This window comes from Pecten maximus, chromosome 6 (genome assembly GCF_902652985.1).
Source record: "Pecten maximus chromosome 6, xPecMax1.1, whole genome shotgun sequence".
Lineage (NCBI taxonomy): Eukaryota > Metazoa > Mollusca > Bivalvia > Pectinida > Pectinidae > Pecten > Pecten maximus.
This window is the reverse complement of record NC_047020.1, coordinates 21,696,208-21,716,175: the sequence shown is the minus strand read 5'-3', so window position 1 is coordinate 21,716,175 and position 19,968 is coordinate 21,696,208. Positions and strand designations below refer to the sequence as shown.

General features: G+C 44.2%; 2 protein-coding genes across 2 annotated transcripts in view; one reads left to right on the top strand and one right to left on the bottom strand.

Moving 5' to 3' along the window:
* Window positions 1-8,772, top strand: part of LOC117330096 (probable ATP-dependent RNA helicase DHX34) — a 47,067-nt gene extending 38,295 nt beyond the window's left edge. Inside the window, exons 25-28 of the mRNA XM_033888314.1 lie at window positions 818-985; window positions 3,183-3,301; window positions 4,916-5,487; window positions 8,146-8,772. Of these exons, the coding sequence (XP_033744205.1) occupies window positions 818-985; window positions 3,183-3,301; window positions 4,916-5,487; window positions 8,146-8,314 (1,028 nt within the window). The 3' untranslated portion in view covers window positions 8,315-8,772. The remainder of the gene's footprint in view (window positions 1-817; window positions 986-3,182; window positions 3,302-4,915; window positions 5,488-8,145) is intronic.
* A 5,976-nt stretch (window positions 8,773-14,748) lies between these two features.
* LOC117329229 (leucine-rich repeat-containing protein 15-like) lies at window positions 14,749-19,785 on the bottom strand. The gene has a single exon (XM_033887067.1). The coding sequence runs from the start codon at window positions 19,472-19,474 to the stop codon at window positions 17,285-17,287; it is 2,190 nt and encodes a 729-aa protein (XP_033742958.1). The 5' UTR covers window positions 19,475-19,785; the 3' UTR covers window positions 14,749-17,284.
* Between the last annotated feature and the right edge of the window lie 183 nt (window positions 19,786-19,968).

Here is a 19,968-nt window from a genome sequence, read left to right as displayed (position 1 = left end):
TAAGTATAGCTATGGGCCACATGTCAGAACCTACTGACCCTAAGGCTACAGGGTAAGTATAGCTATGGGCCACATGTCAGAACCTACTGACCCTAAGGCTACAGGGTAAGTATAGCTATGGTCCACATGTCAGAACCTACTGACCCTAAGGCTACAGGGTAAGTATAGCTATGGGCCACATGTCAGAACCTACTGACCCTAAGGCTACAGGGTAAGTATAGCTATGGTCCACATGTCAGAACCTACTGACCCTAAGGCTACAGGGTAAGTATAGCTATGGGCCACATATCAGAACCTACTGACCCTAAGGCTACAGGGTAAGTATAGCTATGGGCCACATGGCAGAACCTACTGACCCTAAGGCTACAGGGTAAGTATAGCTGTGGGCCACATGTCAGAACCTACTGACCCTAAGGCTACAGGGTAGGTATAGCTATAGGGCCACATGTCAGAACCTACTGACCCTAAGGCTACAGGGTAGGTATAGCTATAGGGCCACATGTCAGAACCTACTGACCCTAAGGTTACAGGGTAAGTATAGCTATGGGCCACATAGCAGAATCAGACTCTTGGACAACATGGAGAATATATAGCTATGGGTCACATGGTAGAATGTACTGACCTTTGGACTAGAGGGTAAGTATAACTACAGGTCCCATGATCTAGCAGATTTCTGACTCGGACTAAGGGAATTTGACACCAGTTGTATAACTTATAAACGCCCTTTTCAATGAACATGTTTACAAAGGAATTTACATCAGTATTGTGTGTGGAATACTGAGAGCTTACTTAAGTATATTTATGTTTAACCAACTAGATACATTCAAAAGCCTGGATTCGGAGAAAAAAATCAACCCAAGAGCACGGAAATTAGAAAAGCTTCTGGCTGGAAAGTTAACGGAGTATCTAGGTAGTGAAGTTCCGTATGCTGTGCGGCGTGTCATGACTGCTGAGTTGAAGAATATGTACAAAGGTCCAGGACGGGGTAGGTACATAGAACTACGACGGATTGTAAGATTAATGTCTACGTTTTTAACTGTCATCTTAGTGTTGGTGATAATTGTCGTGGTCAAGGAGTTTCAAATTATCACTAATGAGTCGCTGTGGACTGTTGTAGGTGAAACTTAGTATTAAAGTGCTTCCTTTCGAAATTTGTTAGCATGTAAATGCTACTTGAGGTTGTAGAATCAAAATTCAAGGTCATTCTAACTATCAACAAAACATTGTTTGATAAACGAGAGTAGCCAGTTGGAGTTATCTTTCTTTAACCCATATAGTATTATTACGAAATACTAAACAGATTGACTGTTATCTATATTTTATAATGATGTATACAAAAGTCGTCTACCCAAGTTTAAAAATATTCTATAGAAAATTACAGGTTGGAATTGTATAGTCAATAATTCTCTGAAACTACAATCCTTGGAGAGTTTTGGTTCCTTGGTTGTGGAGATGTAAGTAGATTGTGTTATAGTTGTAGAGCTTCGTTGGTTAAGGCCACAGTAGAATTGTAATCCTGGAAAATAAAAATAATTAAGTCAAGATGATACAAACAAGTTGTTGAATTAGATGGTGTTTAAGCTGTTGATATATAGTGTTATTATTTAGGAAGGGGTGAGCTTGGTGTAAAGTGTTTGCTCTGGTCGTTGTCAATGTTCTAACAAAACTTTAATGATATAGTAAGACATATCAAGATATTATTTTGTCCGCTAGCATTGGAAGTTTGAAGTCTGTGTATAATTATGGAAACAGCAAACCTGGCCAGAGATGTTGTTCATTATAGTTGCTGATGCCTTGACTACCTCTATGTACTTTAATATTAACAACACTGTTCTGGGTATCTCTACAGGGGGCCGCGGTGGCCGATTGGTTAAGGTATCCCGACACTTTATCACTAGCCCACCACCTCTGGGTTGCGAGTTCGAAACCTACGTGGGGCAGTTGCCAGGTACTGACCGTAGGCCGGTGGTTTTTCTCCGGGTACTCCGGCTTTCCTCCACCTTCAAAACCTGGCACGTCCTTAAATGACCCTGGCTGTTAATAGGACGTTAAACAAAAAACAAACCAAATCTCTACAGGTATTTGTAGTCCATCCTCAGGTGATAGACTTTACAAATTCATTTCCGGATGTTCAAGATGATTGCAAGCGCCATTTTGAACTTTGACATTTGAAGATAATTAACTGTAATGTTATTTCTAAGGAATGACCAAAAGGATCCTTAAACACAATGATGATATTCAGTTTATAAGTTTTAATTGTCTATGCCATAGCTAACTCCTACTGGAGTGGCCATTTTGAATTTTGACATTTAGAGTTTGTTATCACTGTTACCTAGTAACTACATGTACCAAACTGATCCTCTAAAACTTTACAAATAAGTTCACTTTGGGGCTTAATCAGAGGGATCACGATGGATTTCTTGATCCATGTAGACTGTTTGTGTATGGCATAAGTGTCAACTTCAAAGGACAATTTCATTAAAGTCACATTTTGTTTCTTAATTTGCTGTAAATATATTATGTAGCCAAATTTTAGTTTGGAACAATGTTAAGGACACATGTACATTGTGTATGACTTTCAATTTTTAATTCCACTAGGTTAAAGGTCAGTGTCTTGGAAGTAAATTACTAAATTGTTTTCCCCTTATTTGTGTGGTTATATAATAAAATCAACATAAAGTCTGGTTAGGGTGGTTGAGGAGTACGTCCAAATGGCAAGAAATTGAGATAGAACTTTTAAGTTCTTATTCTTTATCAGTAATGGAGTTTTGGTCTAATTTACAGTTTTAATTTGTATACAAATAGTATTAATGTATAGTCTTCCTCCTCTCCAGATTACAAATTGCTCAAAGCAGAGGGCTGAGTGGTGGGGCAGTGAATAGGGAAAATAGAAGTTGGGTTAAAGTTTTAAAAATCTTTCAAATGAAGGGATTTAAGAATATTTTTTTCCCTCAGCATCATTAAGGAATGGGATTCAATTTTGTATAAACAGGGTTTTGGCATTCTGTATTCTATATACTTATTGATAGATTAAAGTTAAATTGTCTGGAGAGTCATGATAGAAAATTTATGAAAGTTTGGCATGACTGCTTTGAGTGATACTGCTGGCCTCATTAGCAACATGTTAATGTATGATGGGGCCAAGATCTTTAGCTACAAGCTGTGTTTCTAAATTTCTTAAGAGTCCAATAGTAACCAGGATACTGCTGTAGTAGCTGGCTTGATGGGTAGTAACTATGGTGACAAGGAACATCCAATCAAAGGAGGAACTCAGATCAATGATTACATCACATATGACTGGTGAGTGTATTCTGTAGGGTCGTGGACATGGACCTCAAATTATACAATAACTGACAAAGCATCATATTGAAATCAATTTTATCTGTAATTTATATACTGTATATAAAAGTTGTCAAGTTTTCTAACCACCTTCATAAGCATTGTTTTTTAAGGTAAAATAAATTAGTTGAAGAAAACCATGTATTGAGGCTTAAAAATTTTATTATAGAAAATTATTTTTTGGGAAAAGGGGGAAATTATTTGTTTTTTATTTTGGTTTGTTATAAAATTTTCCTTTTTAAAGTCCGTGGGGAGGATCAATGAAATGAATGCCCCTTTAAATTTTTTAAAAATGGATTTTTCATACATTTAATTTAAAAAATGGAAAAATTTTTTTTTGGACCAAAAATTTAACAAAAGGTTGGCAGTGAAGGGAAAAAATTTTAAATTCAGGGAGTTTGAATTTTTCACTTTGGAATTTTTTTTTTTTTTAAAAACGGGGTTTTGGCGGATTCCCCATTGGGGGATAAAAGTAAAATGTCGAATAATGTCAAAAAGTGTTTTCTTTTTAAAGTAAAAGGTCTCATGGGGCCAATGTAATAAAAAAGAAGTTTTGTTAATGTTTTTAAAAAATAAAAGCAAAATGAAAGGGGTATGTTTATGGGGGTGTTTTGAGACCCTAGGGGGAAGGAAAGAAAAAAAGAGGGACAATCCAGAAAACTTTACAAAACGGTTGATTATTTGTTACCCTTTAAATCATCCCCTGCGGCAAATAGGGGGTAAAATTAAAAATTTTGTTGAAAATTTGTAAAAATTAATAAAAAGGGTATTTTATAAACTAAATCACTAATATTGGGGCTTAAAAAGGATATTCATGGTTCTTATAATGAAATTTGAACTGGTAAACTTAATGGATTGAGGGCTTTAAAATTTTCAGATCAAATTTGTGAATTATAGGGGGAAATGGTATGGTAAAATGATAGACAATTATTGGAATGTTGATTTAATTTTATTATCTTAAAGGTCATGTCTGGAAAGTAAATCTAAATTTTCACCAAAGGGTGAAAATTAATAAAACCCACTAAATCGGTTTGGTGTCGGTAGTCCTCAGGAATGGGGCCTAAGTTTGCACTAGGGGGTTGGGGCATACAGTTGGTACAAGAGAAGTGTCACCTCGTGCTGGGCATGCAAACGGGCGGGGGGGGCAGAACCGGGAAATAGAAGTGGGGTGAAAATCCAAGACGGGATTAGTTTTCCCGGCCCATGGGTGGGAAGATCAAGGGGGGTGGCACGGTTCTAATGGTGATGGTAAAGTTCCTGGAGGTCCGGCAGAGGGGTGTAGATGGGGCCGTTAGCACGCGGGGGGATTAAGGTCCATGGTCCGGAGCGTAGGGCGGTATGGGGGCTTGGGACAGGACATCCCGGGACTCAAGATGTCACAAACCTGGGAGTCTCTGAGGGGGACCCAATATACAAAGACGGCAAGCCAGTCAAAGAGGGGGTTCGGGGAACAAAGTCAGTATTCGTTAAACCGAGTCGAACGTCATCCAAAAGGCGCACGGAATATGAGGCCCAAGAGCACTGGGGTGTCTGTAGTCCTTAGGAGCTTAAAACCGACTGACAACACGTCGGAAAGGGAGGGGGTGATGGGAATGGGAGGAAAGGAAAGGGAATCACAAGGCAGGAACGGGAAAGGGACAGCACAAGTAAAAGGAACAAGGGGAGAAAGGGAGGAAGGGGAGGAAAGGGGGAAGGGAAAGTAAAAGGAGAGGCAGGCAGGCACGGAAAGACGGGCAAGGGAGGAGCAGGGAACGAGATAAGGGAAAAGGGCCCCGTAGGGCAGAGGCAGCCCGGAGGGCGAGACACAAGGACAGGTCAAGGAGGGGGCAGGAAGGGAGAGGAAGGAAGGAGAGAGCGGAAGGCCGAGACAGCGGAACAGGGAAAAATGGAGGAATGCGAAAAAGTGCAAGAGGGAGGAGAGGGAAAAGACGGGAGGAGGAAAAAGGAAGAGGGCAAGGCCAAAGGAAGCGGACAAAGGGAGGGAAAAAAAGCCAAGAGGTACCGGGTCAGAGAGGGAGGGAGGACAAAAGGGTTGGCCAGGAGAAAGGGAGGTAGGAAAGGAAGGGGGAAGGAGGCAGAAAGCAAGGAAGAAAGGCCGCACAAGGAAGGAAAGGGAAAGGAGCACGGGAGAGGAAAGGGGGGGGAAAGGTAGAGGGGACGGAAAATGCGGAGCAAGAACCAGGAAGTAAAAGGAGACGGCAACAGGAGAAGGCAAGAAAAGGAGGGAACTTAAAGGGAAGAGACGGGAGAAGGGGAAAAGGAGAGGGAGGAAAAGGGAGAAGGGAAGAAGGACGAGGAGAAAGGAAGGGAAGAAAAGGAAACAGAGGAAAGGGAGGGAACCCCGGACCCCCCGGGGTTTTCCGGCCCGGGCACCGGGGCCGGACCGGATCCCCCAAACCTTTCCCCGAATGCCGGGCCCCCACCGGACCCTGAATCCCCCATCGGGGCCCCAGGAGACGGCGTGCCCGAAAACGGGCCACAAGGGCCGTCCCCGGGAGCCGGCGGCCCCCGAAGACCCCCCCAAACCCCCCCCCACGCGGCCCCGGGATCCGGCCGCCCCCGAGCCCGGCCGGCCCTTAGCGGCACCCGAGCCCCACCCTAGGGTTCTCCCCGAGTGGTCCGCCCCGGGCTGACCCCGGAAGCGCCACCCCGGAGCCGCCTCCCGGAGCCGGCGCCCCGGAGCCTCGGACAGCGCAGGCCCGGACCCCGGCCCCGGAGGGCGGCCCCACCGGCGAAACCCGGACCGGCCCCCGGGAGCCGGCAGGCCCCGGGATCGGCCCCCGGGACCCCGCCCCGGAGCTCCCCCCCGGACCCCCGTCCCCGGGCCGGGGCCCCTAGGCCCGTGCCCCAACCCGTGCCCCCCGGGGCCGCCCCCGACCGGGCCGGCCCCGGCCGGCCGCCCCGGGCCCCGGATCCCCGGGCCCCCCGGGACCCCGGCCCAGGCCCCGGACCCCGGCCCCGGGAGGGCCGGCCACGGGCGCAGGCCACCAACCCCCGCCCCCCCGCCCCGGGAAGGACGGAGGCACGCCGAAGACCCGGAAGAAAGGGGCAGGCCCCAAAGGGCCGCGGGGGGAGGCCCGGATAGGAACCCCCGAGCGGCCCGGAAAGGAACGGGCCCCAAGTGCCCACCCCCCACCGGCCCCCAACCACCCCCTGGCCCCCGGAGGGGGGCCCCAGGAGCGGGCTTCGGAAACCCCTCCCTAGGGGCGCAGTGGAAAGGGACGGCCAAGAACGCCCCGAAAGGGAGCCCTAGCCCCCGCCATGGCCCCCCTGGAGCGGGCCGGAAGACCCCCGGACGGGCCCCCTGGACGGCCACCCAAGCGGGCCCAGCGCCCCCCCAAAACCGGCTTTACCCCCCAGGCCGCCCCGGGGCTAGGCCCCCCCGTAACGCCTCCCGTACGCGGCCGCCCCTAGCGCGCCCCCCGGACCGGCGGCCCCGGAACGCACCCCACCGGGCCGGGCCGAAGTGGACCCCCACCCTGGGCGGGCCGAACGGCCCCCCCGGAACCGGCCGCCCCGGACCCGGCGGCCCACCCCGGACCCGGGCCGCCCCCGGTACCCCGCCCCGTACCTGCAGGCGCCCGGAGCCCCCCGATGCCCTGGAGCGCGGGCCGCCCCGGTTAAGGCCCCAGGGTCGGCCCAAGGGCCTTCTTATGCGGGGGGATCGGCCCCCGTATCGTCCCAAAAATCCCCGACCCCCCGTAAGGGACCGGGAGCGGTCCCGCCCAAGCCCGCCGTCCCCTAACCCCCGGGCAAAAGAGGGCCGGGGAGCCCGCCCGGCCCGGTCCCGGGGCCGGCCGCCGCCAGGGGCGGCCCCAAAATACCGGACCTGCCGGCCTACCGGGCCCCCCAACCCGGCCGGCCCCGAACGCCCCCCAGCCGGCCGCCCCGCGAAGCGGGCCGGTCCCGGAGCCAGGCCCCCGGGACCCCGGCCCGGGACGCTGCCGGCGGGAGCCGGGGCCCGGGCGGCCGCCCGGGAGGGCCCCCGGGAAGGGGCCCCGGAACCCCCCGGGGCCCGCCCCCCCTTCCCCGGCCGCACGGGACCCGGCCCCCGGGATCGGCCCCCTATGGCGTGCGCCCCTTACGGCCCCGCAGTCGCAAAGGGGGGGGAAAGCCGGCCCCCCAAAGGACCCTTAACGGGGGACTTATCCCGCCCCCGAGGGCCTTACCGGTAAGGCGTCCCCTTACGGGGGCCGGTAACGGCTGATGCCACGTGACGTTAAGGACTTCCCTTTATCTCTTTCCTTCCCCTTTATCTCTTTCCTTCCCCCTTTATCTCTTTCCTTCCCCTTTATCTCTTTCCTTCCCCCTTTATCTCTTTCCTTCCCCTTTATCTCTTTCCTTCCCCCTTTATCTCTTTCCTCCCCTTTTATCACTTTTGTTCCCTTCTTCAATCTCCCACCTCTTGCATCTGATATTATCCGAGTGTCTGTACTCTGAAAATAACCTTTATAACGACCATCTTTGAGCACATACTAGAAACAGGTTAAACCAGGTGAAAATTTGACAGTTTTGGGCACCTTTCAAGATGATTTGTAACATAAATCTAATTAATATTGATACACCTGGTAATAGTTTATATCCCCTTTCTAGCTATACCACATTTAATCATTTGGAGTGTTAATGAGTCTCCAGATTGGGGTCAATTAGACCATAAGTATGTTACAGTCGTGGGAAGGACAGGGAGGAGGTTCATTGTTGTGGACATATCAAGCAAAATCTGCACTCCAATTAAAGTATCAAATAACTGGTCATTAAGTCTAGCTATATGGTAACACTGACTTAAGAAGATTTTTGATGAGCTTAAATTGTAATTTCAGCAACTAAAGATGAGGAAGAAAAAGATATAAAGGAAGAGAAAGAAAGCCAGCTGAATACCCTTAGAAAGACCTACCATTGTACGGTTTGTGACAAAGACTACAGCTTTACCACCACAGAAATACTCAAACACAGACGCTCCCACATCAATAGCTGATACGCTCCCACATCAATAGCTGATACGCTCCCACATCAACAGCTGATATAGGACGCCTATCAGGACATATGGAATACAGTGTTTCAAATGCCAATGTTGACAGTAGTGTTTGTGAGAAATGTCATGGAATTTTGTTTTCGCTGGAATGAAAATGTTTTAAAACAGTTTGATTCTATAACAGAAATTCAGTCTTCTTCATAAGACAAAAACCTTCATGAAAGGTAGGAAATGACACTAGTTTAAGGTTTGGAGAGAAAATTCAAATTTTGAAGGTTGCATAATGCTGTTCTGCAGCTGAGCAGTTGTCTTTAAATATTTAAACTTTGATGTAATACATTCAGAAGAGATCAATATTTTATGACATAGCTGTCATAGCAATATAGGCATTGACCTTGTCCTGTGTCCATTCATATAATTGAATTTATTTAAGAATAAACATCTGTTATCAATTATTTTAATTACTTTTGTTGGTCTGAATGGTTGTTAATTGCAAATACATGTAGGTAACCTCAGGGGATATAGGGTACCTCAGGTATATAGGGTACCTCAGGGATATAGGGTACATTTGTACCTCAGGTATATAGGGTACCTCAGGTATATAGGGTACCTCAGGTATATAGGGTACCTCAGGGATATAGGTTACCCGGGGATATAGGGTACCTCAGGGATATAGGGTACCTCAGGAATATAGGGTACCTCAGGTATACAGGGTACCTCAGGTATACAGGGTACCTCGGGGATATAGGTTACCTCAGGTATATAGGGTACCTCAGGTATACAGGGTACCTCAGGGATATAGGGTACCTCAGGGATATAGGGTACCTCGGGTATACAGGGTACCTCAGTGATATAGGGTACCTCAGGTATACAGGGAACCTCAGGTATATAGGGTACCTCAGGTATATAGGGTACCTTAGGTATACAGGGTACCTCAGGTATATAGGGTACCTCAGGTATATAGGGTACCTCAGGTATACAGGGTACCTCAGGTATATAGGGTACCTCAGGGATATAGGTTACCCGGGGATATAGGGTACCTCAGGGATATAGGTTACCCGGGGATATAGGGTACCTCAGGGATATAGGTTACCCGGGGATATAGGGTACCTCAGGTATATAGGGTACCTCAGGGATATAGGTTTCCCGGGGATATAGGGTACCTCAGGTATATAGGGTACCTCAGGGATATAGGTTACCCGGGGATATAGGGTACCTCAGGGATATAGGTTACCCGGGGATATAGGGTACCTCAGGGATATAGGTTACCCGGGGATATAGGGTACCTCAGGTATATAGGGTACCTCAGGGATATAGGTTACCCGGGGATATAGGGTACCTCAGGTATATAGGGTACTTCAGGGATATAGGGTACCTCAGGTATATAGGGTACCTCAAGTATATAGGGTACCTCAGGTATATAGGTTACCCGGGGATATAGGGTACCTCAGGTATATAGGGTACCTCAAGTATATAGGGTACCTCAGGTATATAGGTTACCCGGGGATATAGGGTACCTCAGGTATATAGGGTACCTCAAGTATATAGGGTACCTCAGGTATATAGGTTACCCGGGGATATAGGGTACCTCAGGTATATAGGGTACCTCAAGTATATAGGGTACCTCAGGTATATAGGTTACCCGGGGATATAGGGTACCTCAGGTATATAGGGTACCTCAGGTATATAGGGTACCTCAGAGATATAGGTTACCGGGGTATATAGGGTACCTCAGGTACATGTATATAGGGTACCTCAGGTATACAGGGTACCTCAGTGATATAGGGTACCTCAGGTATATAGGGTACCTCAGGTATATAGGGTACTTCAGGTATACAGGGTACCTCAGGTATATATGGTACCTCAGGTATATAGGGTACCTCAGTGATATAGGGTACCTCAGGTATATAGGGTACCTCAGGTATACAGGGTACCTCAGGTATACATGGTACCTCAGGTATATAAGGTACCTCAGGTATATAGGGTACCTCAGGTACATGTATATAGGGTACCTCAGGTATACAGGGTACCTCAGTGATATAGGGTACCTCAGGTATATAGGGTACCTCAGGTATACAGGGTACCTCAGGTATACATGGTACCTCAGGTATATAGGGTACCTCAGGTATACAGGTTACCTCAGATATATAGGGTACCTCAGGTATATAGGGTACCTCAGGTATATAGGGCACCACAGATATATAGGGTACCTCAGGGATATAGGGTACCTCAGGTATATAGGGTACCTCAGGTATATAGGGTACCACAGGTATGTAGGGTACCTCAGATATATAGGGTACCTCAGGTATATAGGGTACCTCAGATATATAGGGTACCTCAGGTATATAGGGTACCTCAGGGATATAGGGTACCTCAGGGATATAGGGTACCTCGGGTATATAGGGTACCTCAAGTATATAGGGCACCACAGGTATGTAGGGTACCTTAAGTATATATAGGGTACCTCAGGTATATAGGGTACCTCAAGTATATAGGGTACCTCAGGGATATAGGGTACTTCAGGGATATAGGGTACCTCAGGTATATAGGGTACCTCGGGTATATAGGGTACCTCAGGTATATAGGGTACCTCAGGTATATAGGGTACCTCAGGTATATAGGGTACCTCAGGTATAAAGGGTACCTCAGGTATACATGGTACCTCAGGTATATAGGGTACCTCAGGTATACAGGGTACCTCAGGTATATAGGGTACCTCAGGTATACAGGGTACCTCAGGTATATAGGGTACCTCAGGTATACAGGGTACCTCAGGTATATAGGGTACCTCAGGTGTATAGGGTACTTCAAGTATATACTGTACCTCAAGTATATATTGTACCTCAGATATATACTGTACCTCAGGTATATACTGTACCACAGGTATATAGGGTACCTCTGGTATATAGGGTACCTCAGGTATATAGGGTACCTCAGGTATACAGGGTACCTCAGGTATATAGGGTACCTCAGGGATATAGGTTACCCGGGGATATAGGGTACCTCAGGGATATAGGTTACCCGGGGATATAGGGTACCTCAGGGATATAGGTTACCCGGGGATATAGGGTACCTCAGGTATATAGGGTACCTCAGGGATATAGGTTTCCCGGGGATATAGGGTACCTCAGGTATATAGGGTACCTCAGGGATATAGGGTACCTCAGGGATATAGGTTACCCGGGGATATAGGGTACCTCAGGGATATAGGTTACCCGGGGATATAGGGTACCTCAGGGATATAGGTTACCCGGGGATATAGGGTACCTCAGGGATATAGGTTACCCGGGGATATAGGGTACCTCAGGTATATAGGGTACCTCAGGTATATAGGTTACCCGGGGATATAGGGTACCTCAGGTATATAGGGTACTTCAGGGATATAGGGTACCTCAGGTATATAGGGTACCTCAAGTATATAGGGTACCTCAGGTATATAGGTTACCCGGGGATATAGGGTACCTCAGGTATATAGGGTACCTCAAGTATATAGGGTACCTCAGGTATATAGGTTACCCGGGGATATAGGGTACCTCAGGTATATAGGGTACCTCAGGTATATAGGGTACCTCAGGTATATAGGGTACCTCAGAGATATAGGTTACCGGGGTATATAGGGTACCTCAGGTACATGTATATAGGGTACCTCAGGTATACAGGGTACCTCAGTGATATAGGGTACCTCAGGTATATAGGGTACCTCAGGTATATAGGGTACCTCAGGTATACAGGGTACCTCAGGTATATATGGTACCTCAGGTATATAGGGTACCTCAGTGATATAGGGTACCTCAGGTATATAGGGTACCTCAGGTATACAGGGTACCTCAGGTATACATGGTACCTCAGGTATATAAGGTACTTCAGGTATATAGGGTACCTCAGGTACATGTATATAGGGTACCTCAGGTATACAGGGTACCTCAGTGATATAGGGTACCTCAGGTATATAGGGTACCTCAGGTATACAGGGTACCTCAGGTATACATGGTACCTCAGGTATATAGGGTACCTCAGGTATACAGGTTACCTCAGATATATAGGGTACCTCAGGTATATAGGGTACCTCAGGTATACAGGGTACCTCAGGTATATAGGGCACCACAGATATATAGGGTACCTCAGGGATATAGGGTACCTCAGGTATATAGGGTACCTCAGGTATATAGGGTACCACAGGTATGTAGGGTACCTCAGATATATAGAGTACCTCAGGTATATAGGGTACCTCAGATATATAGGGTACCTCAGGTATATAGGGTACCTCAGATATATAGGGTACCTCAGGTATATAGGGTACCTCAGGGATATAGGGTACCTCAGGGATATAGGGTACCTCGGGTATATAGGGTACCTCAAGTATATAGGGCACCACAGGTATGTAGGGTACCTTAAGTATATATAGGGTACCTCAAGTATATAGGGTACCTCAAGTATATAGGGTACCTCAGGGATATAGGGTACTTCAGGGATATAGGGTACCTCAGGTATATAGGGTACCTCAGGTATATAGGGTACCTCAGGTATATAGGGTACCTCAGGTATATAGGGTACCTCAGGTATATAGGGTACCTCAGGTATAAAGGGTACCTCAGGTATACATGGTACCTCAGGTATATAGGGTACCTCAGATATACAGGGTACCTCAGGTATATAGGGTACCTCAGGTATACAGGGTACCTCAGGTATATAGGGTACCTCAGGTATACAGGGTACCTCAGGTATATAGGGTACCTCAGGTGTATAGGGTACCTCAAGTATATACTGTACCTCAAGTATATATTGTACCTCAGATATATACTGTACCTCAGGTATATACTGTACCACAGGTATATAGGGTACCTCTGGTATATAGGGTACCTCAGGTATATAGGGTACCTCAGGTATATAGGGTACCTCAAGTATATAGGGTACCTCAGGTATATAGGGTACCTCAAGTATATAGGGTACCTCAGGTATATAGGGTACCTCAAGTATATAGGGTACCTCAGGTATATAGGGTACCTCAGGTATATAGGGTACCTCGGGTATATAGGGTACCTCAGGTATATAGGGTACCTCAGGTATATAGGGTACCTCAGGTATACATTGTATAGGGTACCTCAGGTATATAGGGTACCTCAGGTATATAGGGTACCTCAGGTATATAGGGTACCTCAGGTATATAGGGTACCTCAGGTATATAGGGTACCTCAGGGATATAGGGTACCTCAGGTATACAGGGTACCTCAGGTATACAGGGTACCTCAGGTATACATGGTACCTCAGGTATATAAGGTACCTCAGGTATATAGGGTACCTCAGGTATACATTGTATAGGGTACCTCAGGTATATAGGGTACCTCAGGTATATAGGGTACCTCAGGTATATAGGGTACCTCAGGTATATAGGGTACCTCAGGTATATAGGGTACCTCAGGTATATAGGGTACCTCAGGTATATAGGGTACCTCAGGTATACAGGGTACCACAGGTATATAGGGTACCTCAGGTATATAGGTTTCCTTGGGAGAACTAGCCTGGTCGAGTAGGTGACATCGTATATTTTCACAGGTGACCAATCAGGAAATCAAATGGTGGCAGTTTTGTCAAAAAGCAAGTGTGCAATCCTTTTAGGCAGCCGACCACCCAAGTATTACTAAGTACTTTTCTGGTGTACAGTTAATACAGAGGAGAAGATCTATTTACTATAATCCTACTAATTTTGCATGGAAACTAGTAACTTTCATCCCTCAAACATGTTATACATATATCCTACATTTTTTATGCAAATTGAGATGTCATGAAATTTAATATTGAATTTTCATTTTCTCCGATATTGATCACAAATCTCATATTTTCATTTTCACTAATATTTTTCACAAACCTGGAAACCTGTTAATTTTTATCTGTTCAAATGTTACATTATATATATATATGTATTCCATATCAGTTTCTTAAATTGAAATATCCTAGAAATTCATTCCATATTTCAATTGAGAATGTGTTGCTTTAACATCATATAATTAATTGTCCAGTGTTTGTATGCAGAATGCGGCTTTCTGATTGGTTGAGATTTTCTTTTCATACCTCTATGAAAAAAATCCAAAAATGACGCGAAATATGTGATGTCACAATACGGTCATTGACATTGCATATTGTTTCGTGAAAAAGAATCCCATATCAGATCAGTTCAAATGTACAGAAAACATGTATTCCTTTTGAAAATCAATTTCAAAAATTAATTTGGAGCCTTGATTTTTATAGGGGTATGAAAAAAAATTGTGTTTGCAAACTTTTGTAAGAATCCGTTATGCGGATTTCATACAGTTTGCAAACAATTTTTTTTTCGTACCCCAATGAAACTAAAAAAAATGAAATCAATACTTAATTATTCTTGATCACACCAAACACCTGTGAAGAACTCTAAAAATCTAAAAACAACAGAAACAGCTTTGTTGGAGTTAAAATATTTAATCTTATGTACAAAAATTGTTTAGTTACTAAATCTTTCTATATTGATTCTTCATGAGAAATTGCATTTGGGAAAGCAAATGTACAGATACGAGTATAGATACATACATGTAGATGTACTGAGAATATAGAAATAAAGTTGTGATTTTGTCACATGTGTGGTCATGTCTGTATGACAACACTTACAACTTACCACACATCTTCATAACACAATGGTATTTTTTTTTTTACAAAATTCTCAGAAAATATAAGTTATGAATAGAATGTAGTTACATATATGCATGTATAAATTAGTGCCTTTAGTTTAAAATTACATATTGAAGAACACTTCAAAATTTTGTCATAATGAAACATCAAAGCAAAATCAAAAATATTTCTAAGTGAAAAAATAAGAGTTTTTCTGCTCAACTATAATTTTGTGAATTGGATTATGGGTACATGTATTATATTTAGGAAAGCTCCTTCTCTGGAACGGCTCGTATATTCCTAAATATACTCCAAATTGGTTAAAATAAGGACCTTCCAGTGCTGAGTAGTCAAAATAATGACAGCTAAGTTATTTCATTCTCTGTAATGTTTTAAAGCTATATCTAAATATTTTTTTTATATTTTTAGATGTCATCTTTAAGATAATAAGATGACAATGAAATCAGTGATATTCAAATTAAATGGTAAAGTGAAAAACCTTGTATACATGTACATATCATTAGCTAAACTTTGAAAAACAAAAGTTTAGTGTCAATGATGCAGGATCTGTGCACCGTTTCCTTGTTCAATTGAGCAACTACATGCACATTGTATAAATTAACTTGATAACATATGCTATAGGTAGTTCACTTTGTTGTCTGATGAACAAGCTCTCTAGGTCAAGATCAGCCCTTCTTTGTGAGGCACAATGAAGGTGTACATAGATTTAACTAAGAACTTTCTATGCTATTTCAGGTCAGAGGTCAATGTGAAATGTTTATCCATATCAGAGACATATATACATGTACCTGATATAAAAGTCTCTGTCCATATCCTACTGTGGACTGCATGATCTGGTAATCACTACAAAGGTCAGAGGTCAATGCTAAATATACATAAAATGATCATCATTCACTGGCTCATGTGAACCCCTATCTCAGAGATCAATGTTAAAATTATACATAGTTTTTGTACAGGTTTTTTTACATAGTTATAATACAATCTCAAGTCAGAGGTACAATATAAAATTCAAGGCAGTATCCATCATCTGAAGTCAGAGGTCAATGTGAAAAGCCAAGACAGTATCCATCATTTGAGGTCAAAGGTCAGTTTAAAAAGCCAAGACTTTAGCCACTATCTTTGCTCAGATGTCAATGTGAAAGGCCAAGGCTGTAGCAATTATCTGAGAATAGAGGTCAGTGTAAAAAGCCAAGGCTGTAGCAATTTTCTGAGGTCAGAGGTCAATGTGAAAAGCCAAGGCAATATCCATCATTTGAGGTCATAGGTCAGTTTAAAAAGCCAAGGCTTTAGCCACTATCTTTGCTCAGATGTCAATGTGAAAAGCCAAGGCTGTAGCAATTTTTGACACTATCTGAGGTCAGTATCAAAAGCCACTGGCAGTGGCCGCTATCTGAGATCAGAGGTCAGCTAAAAAGCCAAGGCAGTGGCCATTATCTGAGGTCAACGTCAAATAAGTATTCAGAGGTCACATTTGACAATATTTATCGATCAAGTCAGTCTATAGAGTCCAGATGAAGTCTTGCATGCTGTAAGGTGCCCATGGTTCACTGACCAATGATTTACAGTCTCCTCGAATAACATTGCAAGTGCAGTATTAAGCATAAGTCAGCGTGAACATGTGGTTTATTGCAGAGGTTGAAGGTCATGGTTATTATAATACAAAGGTCAGGGTTATTATAATACAAAGGTCAGGGTTATGCATTATACATTGTACGCTAGTCAGCTTTCCTGTCATATAAAGTATACATACTTGTCATACTTTCAAGAGACTAATAAGGAAGAATGATGATTGTTTTAAGGGAGTTTTACCTAAAATAAGGGAGATTTGTGCGTGACATGAATATCAACTTTTTTACTCAATTTTAAAGCACTAAACTAATTTTGAAAGTGACAAAGGGTCAGAGGTCAAAGACATCACGGGCTTTCTGTCACAGTAAGGCACGATATTGTATCAAGATCAAAAGTGTTAACACTTACATGCTGAGGCCAGAGTTCGATCGTACACGTATCAAAAGTTCAGAGGCATTGTTTGGGCAGGACAACTTGTATAATTACTGGTCTAAACAGGAGTCGATATACATGAATTAAAAGATACGTGAATCACATGTTATATAGTTCAAGGTATATATGTATTACAGGTCAGGGGTCAAGATACTTTAACAAAGTTTGCATGTCATAAAACATGCATAGAGGTCGTTTTTTCAGTCATATTGTACAAAACGACATTAACATAAACGGATACAGATTGTAACCAGCTCAGTCTACTTACAATGGAAGGTCAAATGTCGTTAATTATTGTATAAACAAAACAAGTTATTGTTCTCCATCGTCCCATGAGTATACCCTCATACTAAGGTCCAGTTCGTTAGTAATATCTTCCTCAGCCTTAGAAGTCACTGAACCACGTGATTGTCTCTCCTCTCGTGTCAGTTTGACAGGTGGACGGTCACTTCCATCCGACACATAAAATTCCACTTCGTTTTCTCGACAGTATTCAAAGTCACGTTGTATAAATCTCCGGCGATGGAATATAACTAAAATCACCAGAGCTACCACAATGATGACTACTGCCGTGGAGATACCCGTTACTATAGTGATCACGGTAAAGTTATGCTCCTCCGATTGGTCGTTGAGGTTAAAGTCCGATAATCTACCTTCATTTCCTACACGGGGACTAGTTGCGACGGCGGGGCTAACATCTGTCGTGTTGACCGTAGGATCAGAGGTTATTTGAGGTCGCGAAGAGGAACTTAATCCACCTGTTGGTGTTGTTTTGTTATATTGGTCACCGAGATTGGTTGTCGTCGACAATATCGTGGTTGTGATGGTGGTTGTGGTGGTTGTAGTGGTTGCGGGGACAAAGTCAGAATACTTGATATTTACAAGAGACTGTCCACGTAACTCATCCGGAGTATAGCACTTTATATCCAAAGGCATGAAAAACTTCGTTCTTTCCAAATTTATAAAATGCTGTAACCAACGCAACAGACTATCACAATGAAACGGGTTTCCCGGAAGTTTGATCAATCCAAGTTGTTTTAAGGAGGTTAGCGACGTCAAACTGAGGCTTGTGATAGTGTTGTCCATCAAGTTCAGTTCTCGTACAGAACTGATACTTGATAACATTTCCGGAGAGGAGATAAGCTTAGCTGAAATTTCAGGACTCTCTTGGAGCGATAATGTAGTAAGATTGGGTAGCCACTTAAAGAAGTTACCTTGGATACCGCTAGGTGACGCCATGACGACGAAAGAAAGGTCAAGATATACTAAATTGGACAAACCAAAGAATGCGTTTTCTTCTATAAGGTCAAGGTCAAGTCTAAGCAGATTCAACCTTTGCAAATTAATCAATGGTGAAAACACATTATTGGAGAGTGCGGTGAAATAGTTTCCTCCAAGGAAAAGATCGTTTAATGAAGCCAGATTCTGAAACACGCCGTTTTCGAGACTAGATATAGTGTTAGACTCCAGAGACAGAGTCTGTAGTTTGGAATTAGCGGGAAAGTCGCTGCTGTATATAGCACTTATTTGATTATTATCTAGACTTAGGTGTGTTAGGCCAGCCGGTAAACCCGCGGGTATATTCTTCAGGTTATTCACATTTAACCACAATTCTTGCAGATCTTCCATATCTGCGAAACAGTCGTCTTCAATTAGTGACAACGAGTTTTGATATAGCATAAGATTTCTAAGTCTGATGTAGCCAATCATATTGTCCCGGCGAATAGTCGATATGTTATTCTGATCCAGGTGTAGAGATTCTATATGGAGAGGGAGAACTCGCGGGAAGGACTGAAGACGAGTGTTGGCCAAATCAACTGTCTGTAGGTCAGGGTTTTCCACAAATAGTCCGTCTGCTTGTCGTAAATTGTTGTCACGTAAAACCAGTTGTCGCAGTGACGTCATACCCCAGAAAGTCTGCAGGTTAATGCTAGAGATGTTATTACTCTCCATATTGAGATATTGTAGACTGTTCATGCCTTTGAAAGATTTGGCGGTTAGATGAGTGATACGATTGGATTTTAAGGTCAATTGTACAATCCCAGACATATTCACAAAAGCACCCCCTATGCTTGTTAGGTCATTATTTGAAAGGACAAGATTTTCTAGACTATCGAGATGTTCAAAAACGTCATCAGGTACATGTTGTAACTGGTTTCCACCAAGATTTAAAAATCGTAAAGATTTCAAACCGAAAAACGAGTCACGTGTTATTTCCTCTATATTGTTGTCACGAAGATCAAGTGACCTCAACCTTTTCAAATGTCGAAGTTTGACATTGTCCAGCGTGCGTAGATTATTCCCTGCCAAGTTGAGAATTTTTGTACCATCTGGGATACCGGCCGGAATATCGGGACTATTCTGGTTGGAACAGTCAACAGTCTTCCCGGAACAAGTACACAAACTATCAAGGCACTTCTTTTTTGCTGCAAGTACATAGACCACACTCGTCAACATCAAACTGACCATAAGTATCCTGGACGGAGCGCACTGTCCATACATGGCTGTGTATCGAGTGACGTACTGTTTCCTGTGACCGTTGGTCAAGCGTTTGACGTAGACTAACTATCCAATGAACTCGTGCAGTAGTTCAATGACCTTTGATTGTTCTTTGACCCGGAACGTCAATATGCTTTTTGTAGTGGTCTTCACAAGTAATCAAACATATCCGTCACTGATCGTCTCCTGCTACGAATAAGGGGATAGACCGTCAAAGGAGAACGGTCAACGCATACGACGGACAAAGATGGCGAATTTCTCTGTGACTTGGTTAGATAGCCAAATCCTCGGTGATAGTTGTATACGTTGTGGGCGTCCAGGGAACTTAGCGGTTTGTGAATAGCGCACTAATACTTGCCTGCACCCTTGTACCAATGCTGTTACATCCGGTGCCTCTCAGACTTAGCCCCAATTACTGTAATTGGCCTGTTCTGGTCCTCAAGCATATTGCCAGGGTTTTACATATATAGTACTATATAGCACTCATGACGTGAATT

What these genes read in the sequence shown, in the direction of transcription:
- LOC117329229 (XM_033887067.1), bottom strand. Translation starts at nt 19,474, where the DNA reads ATGTATGGACAGTGCGCTCCGTCCAGGATACTTATGGTCAGTTTGATG.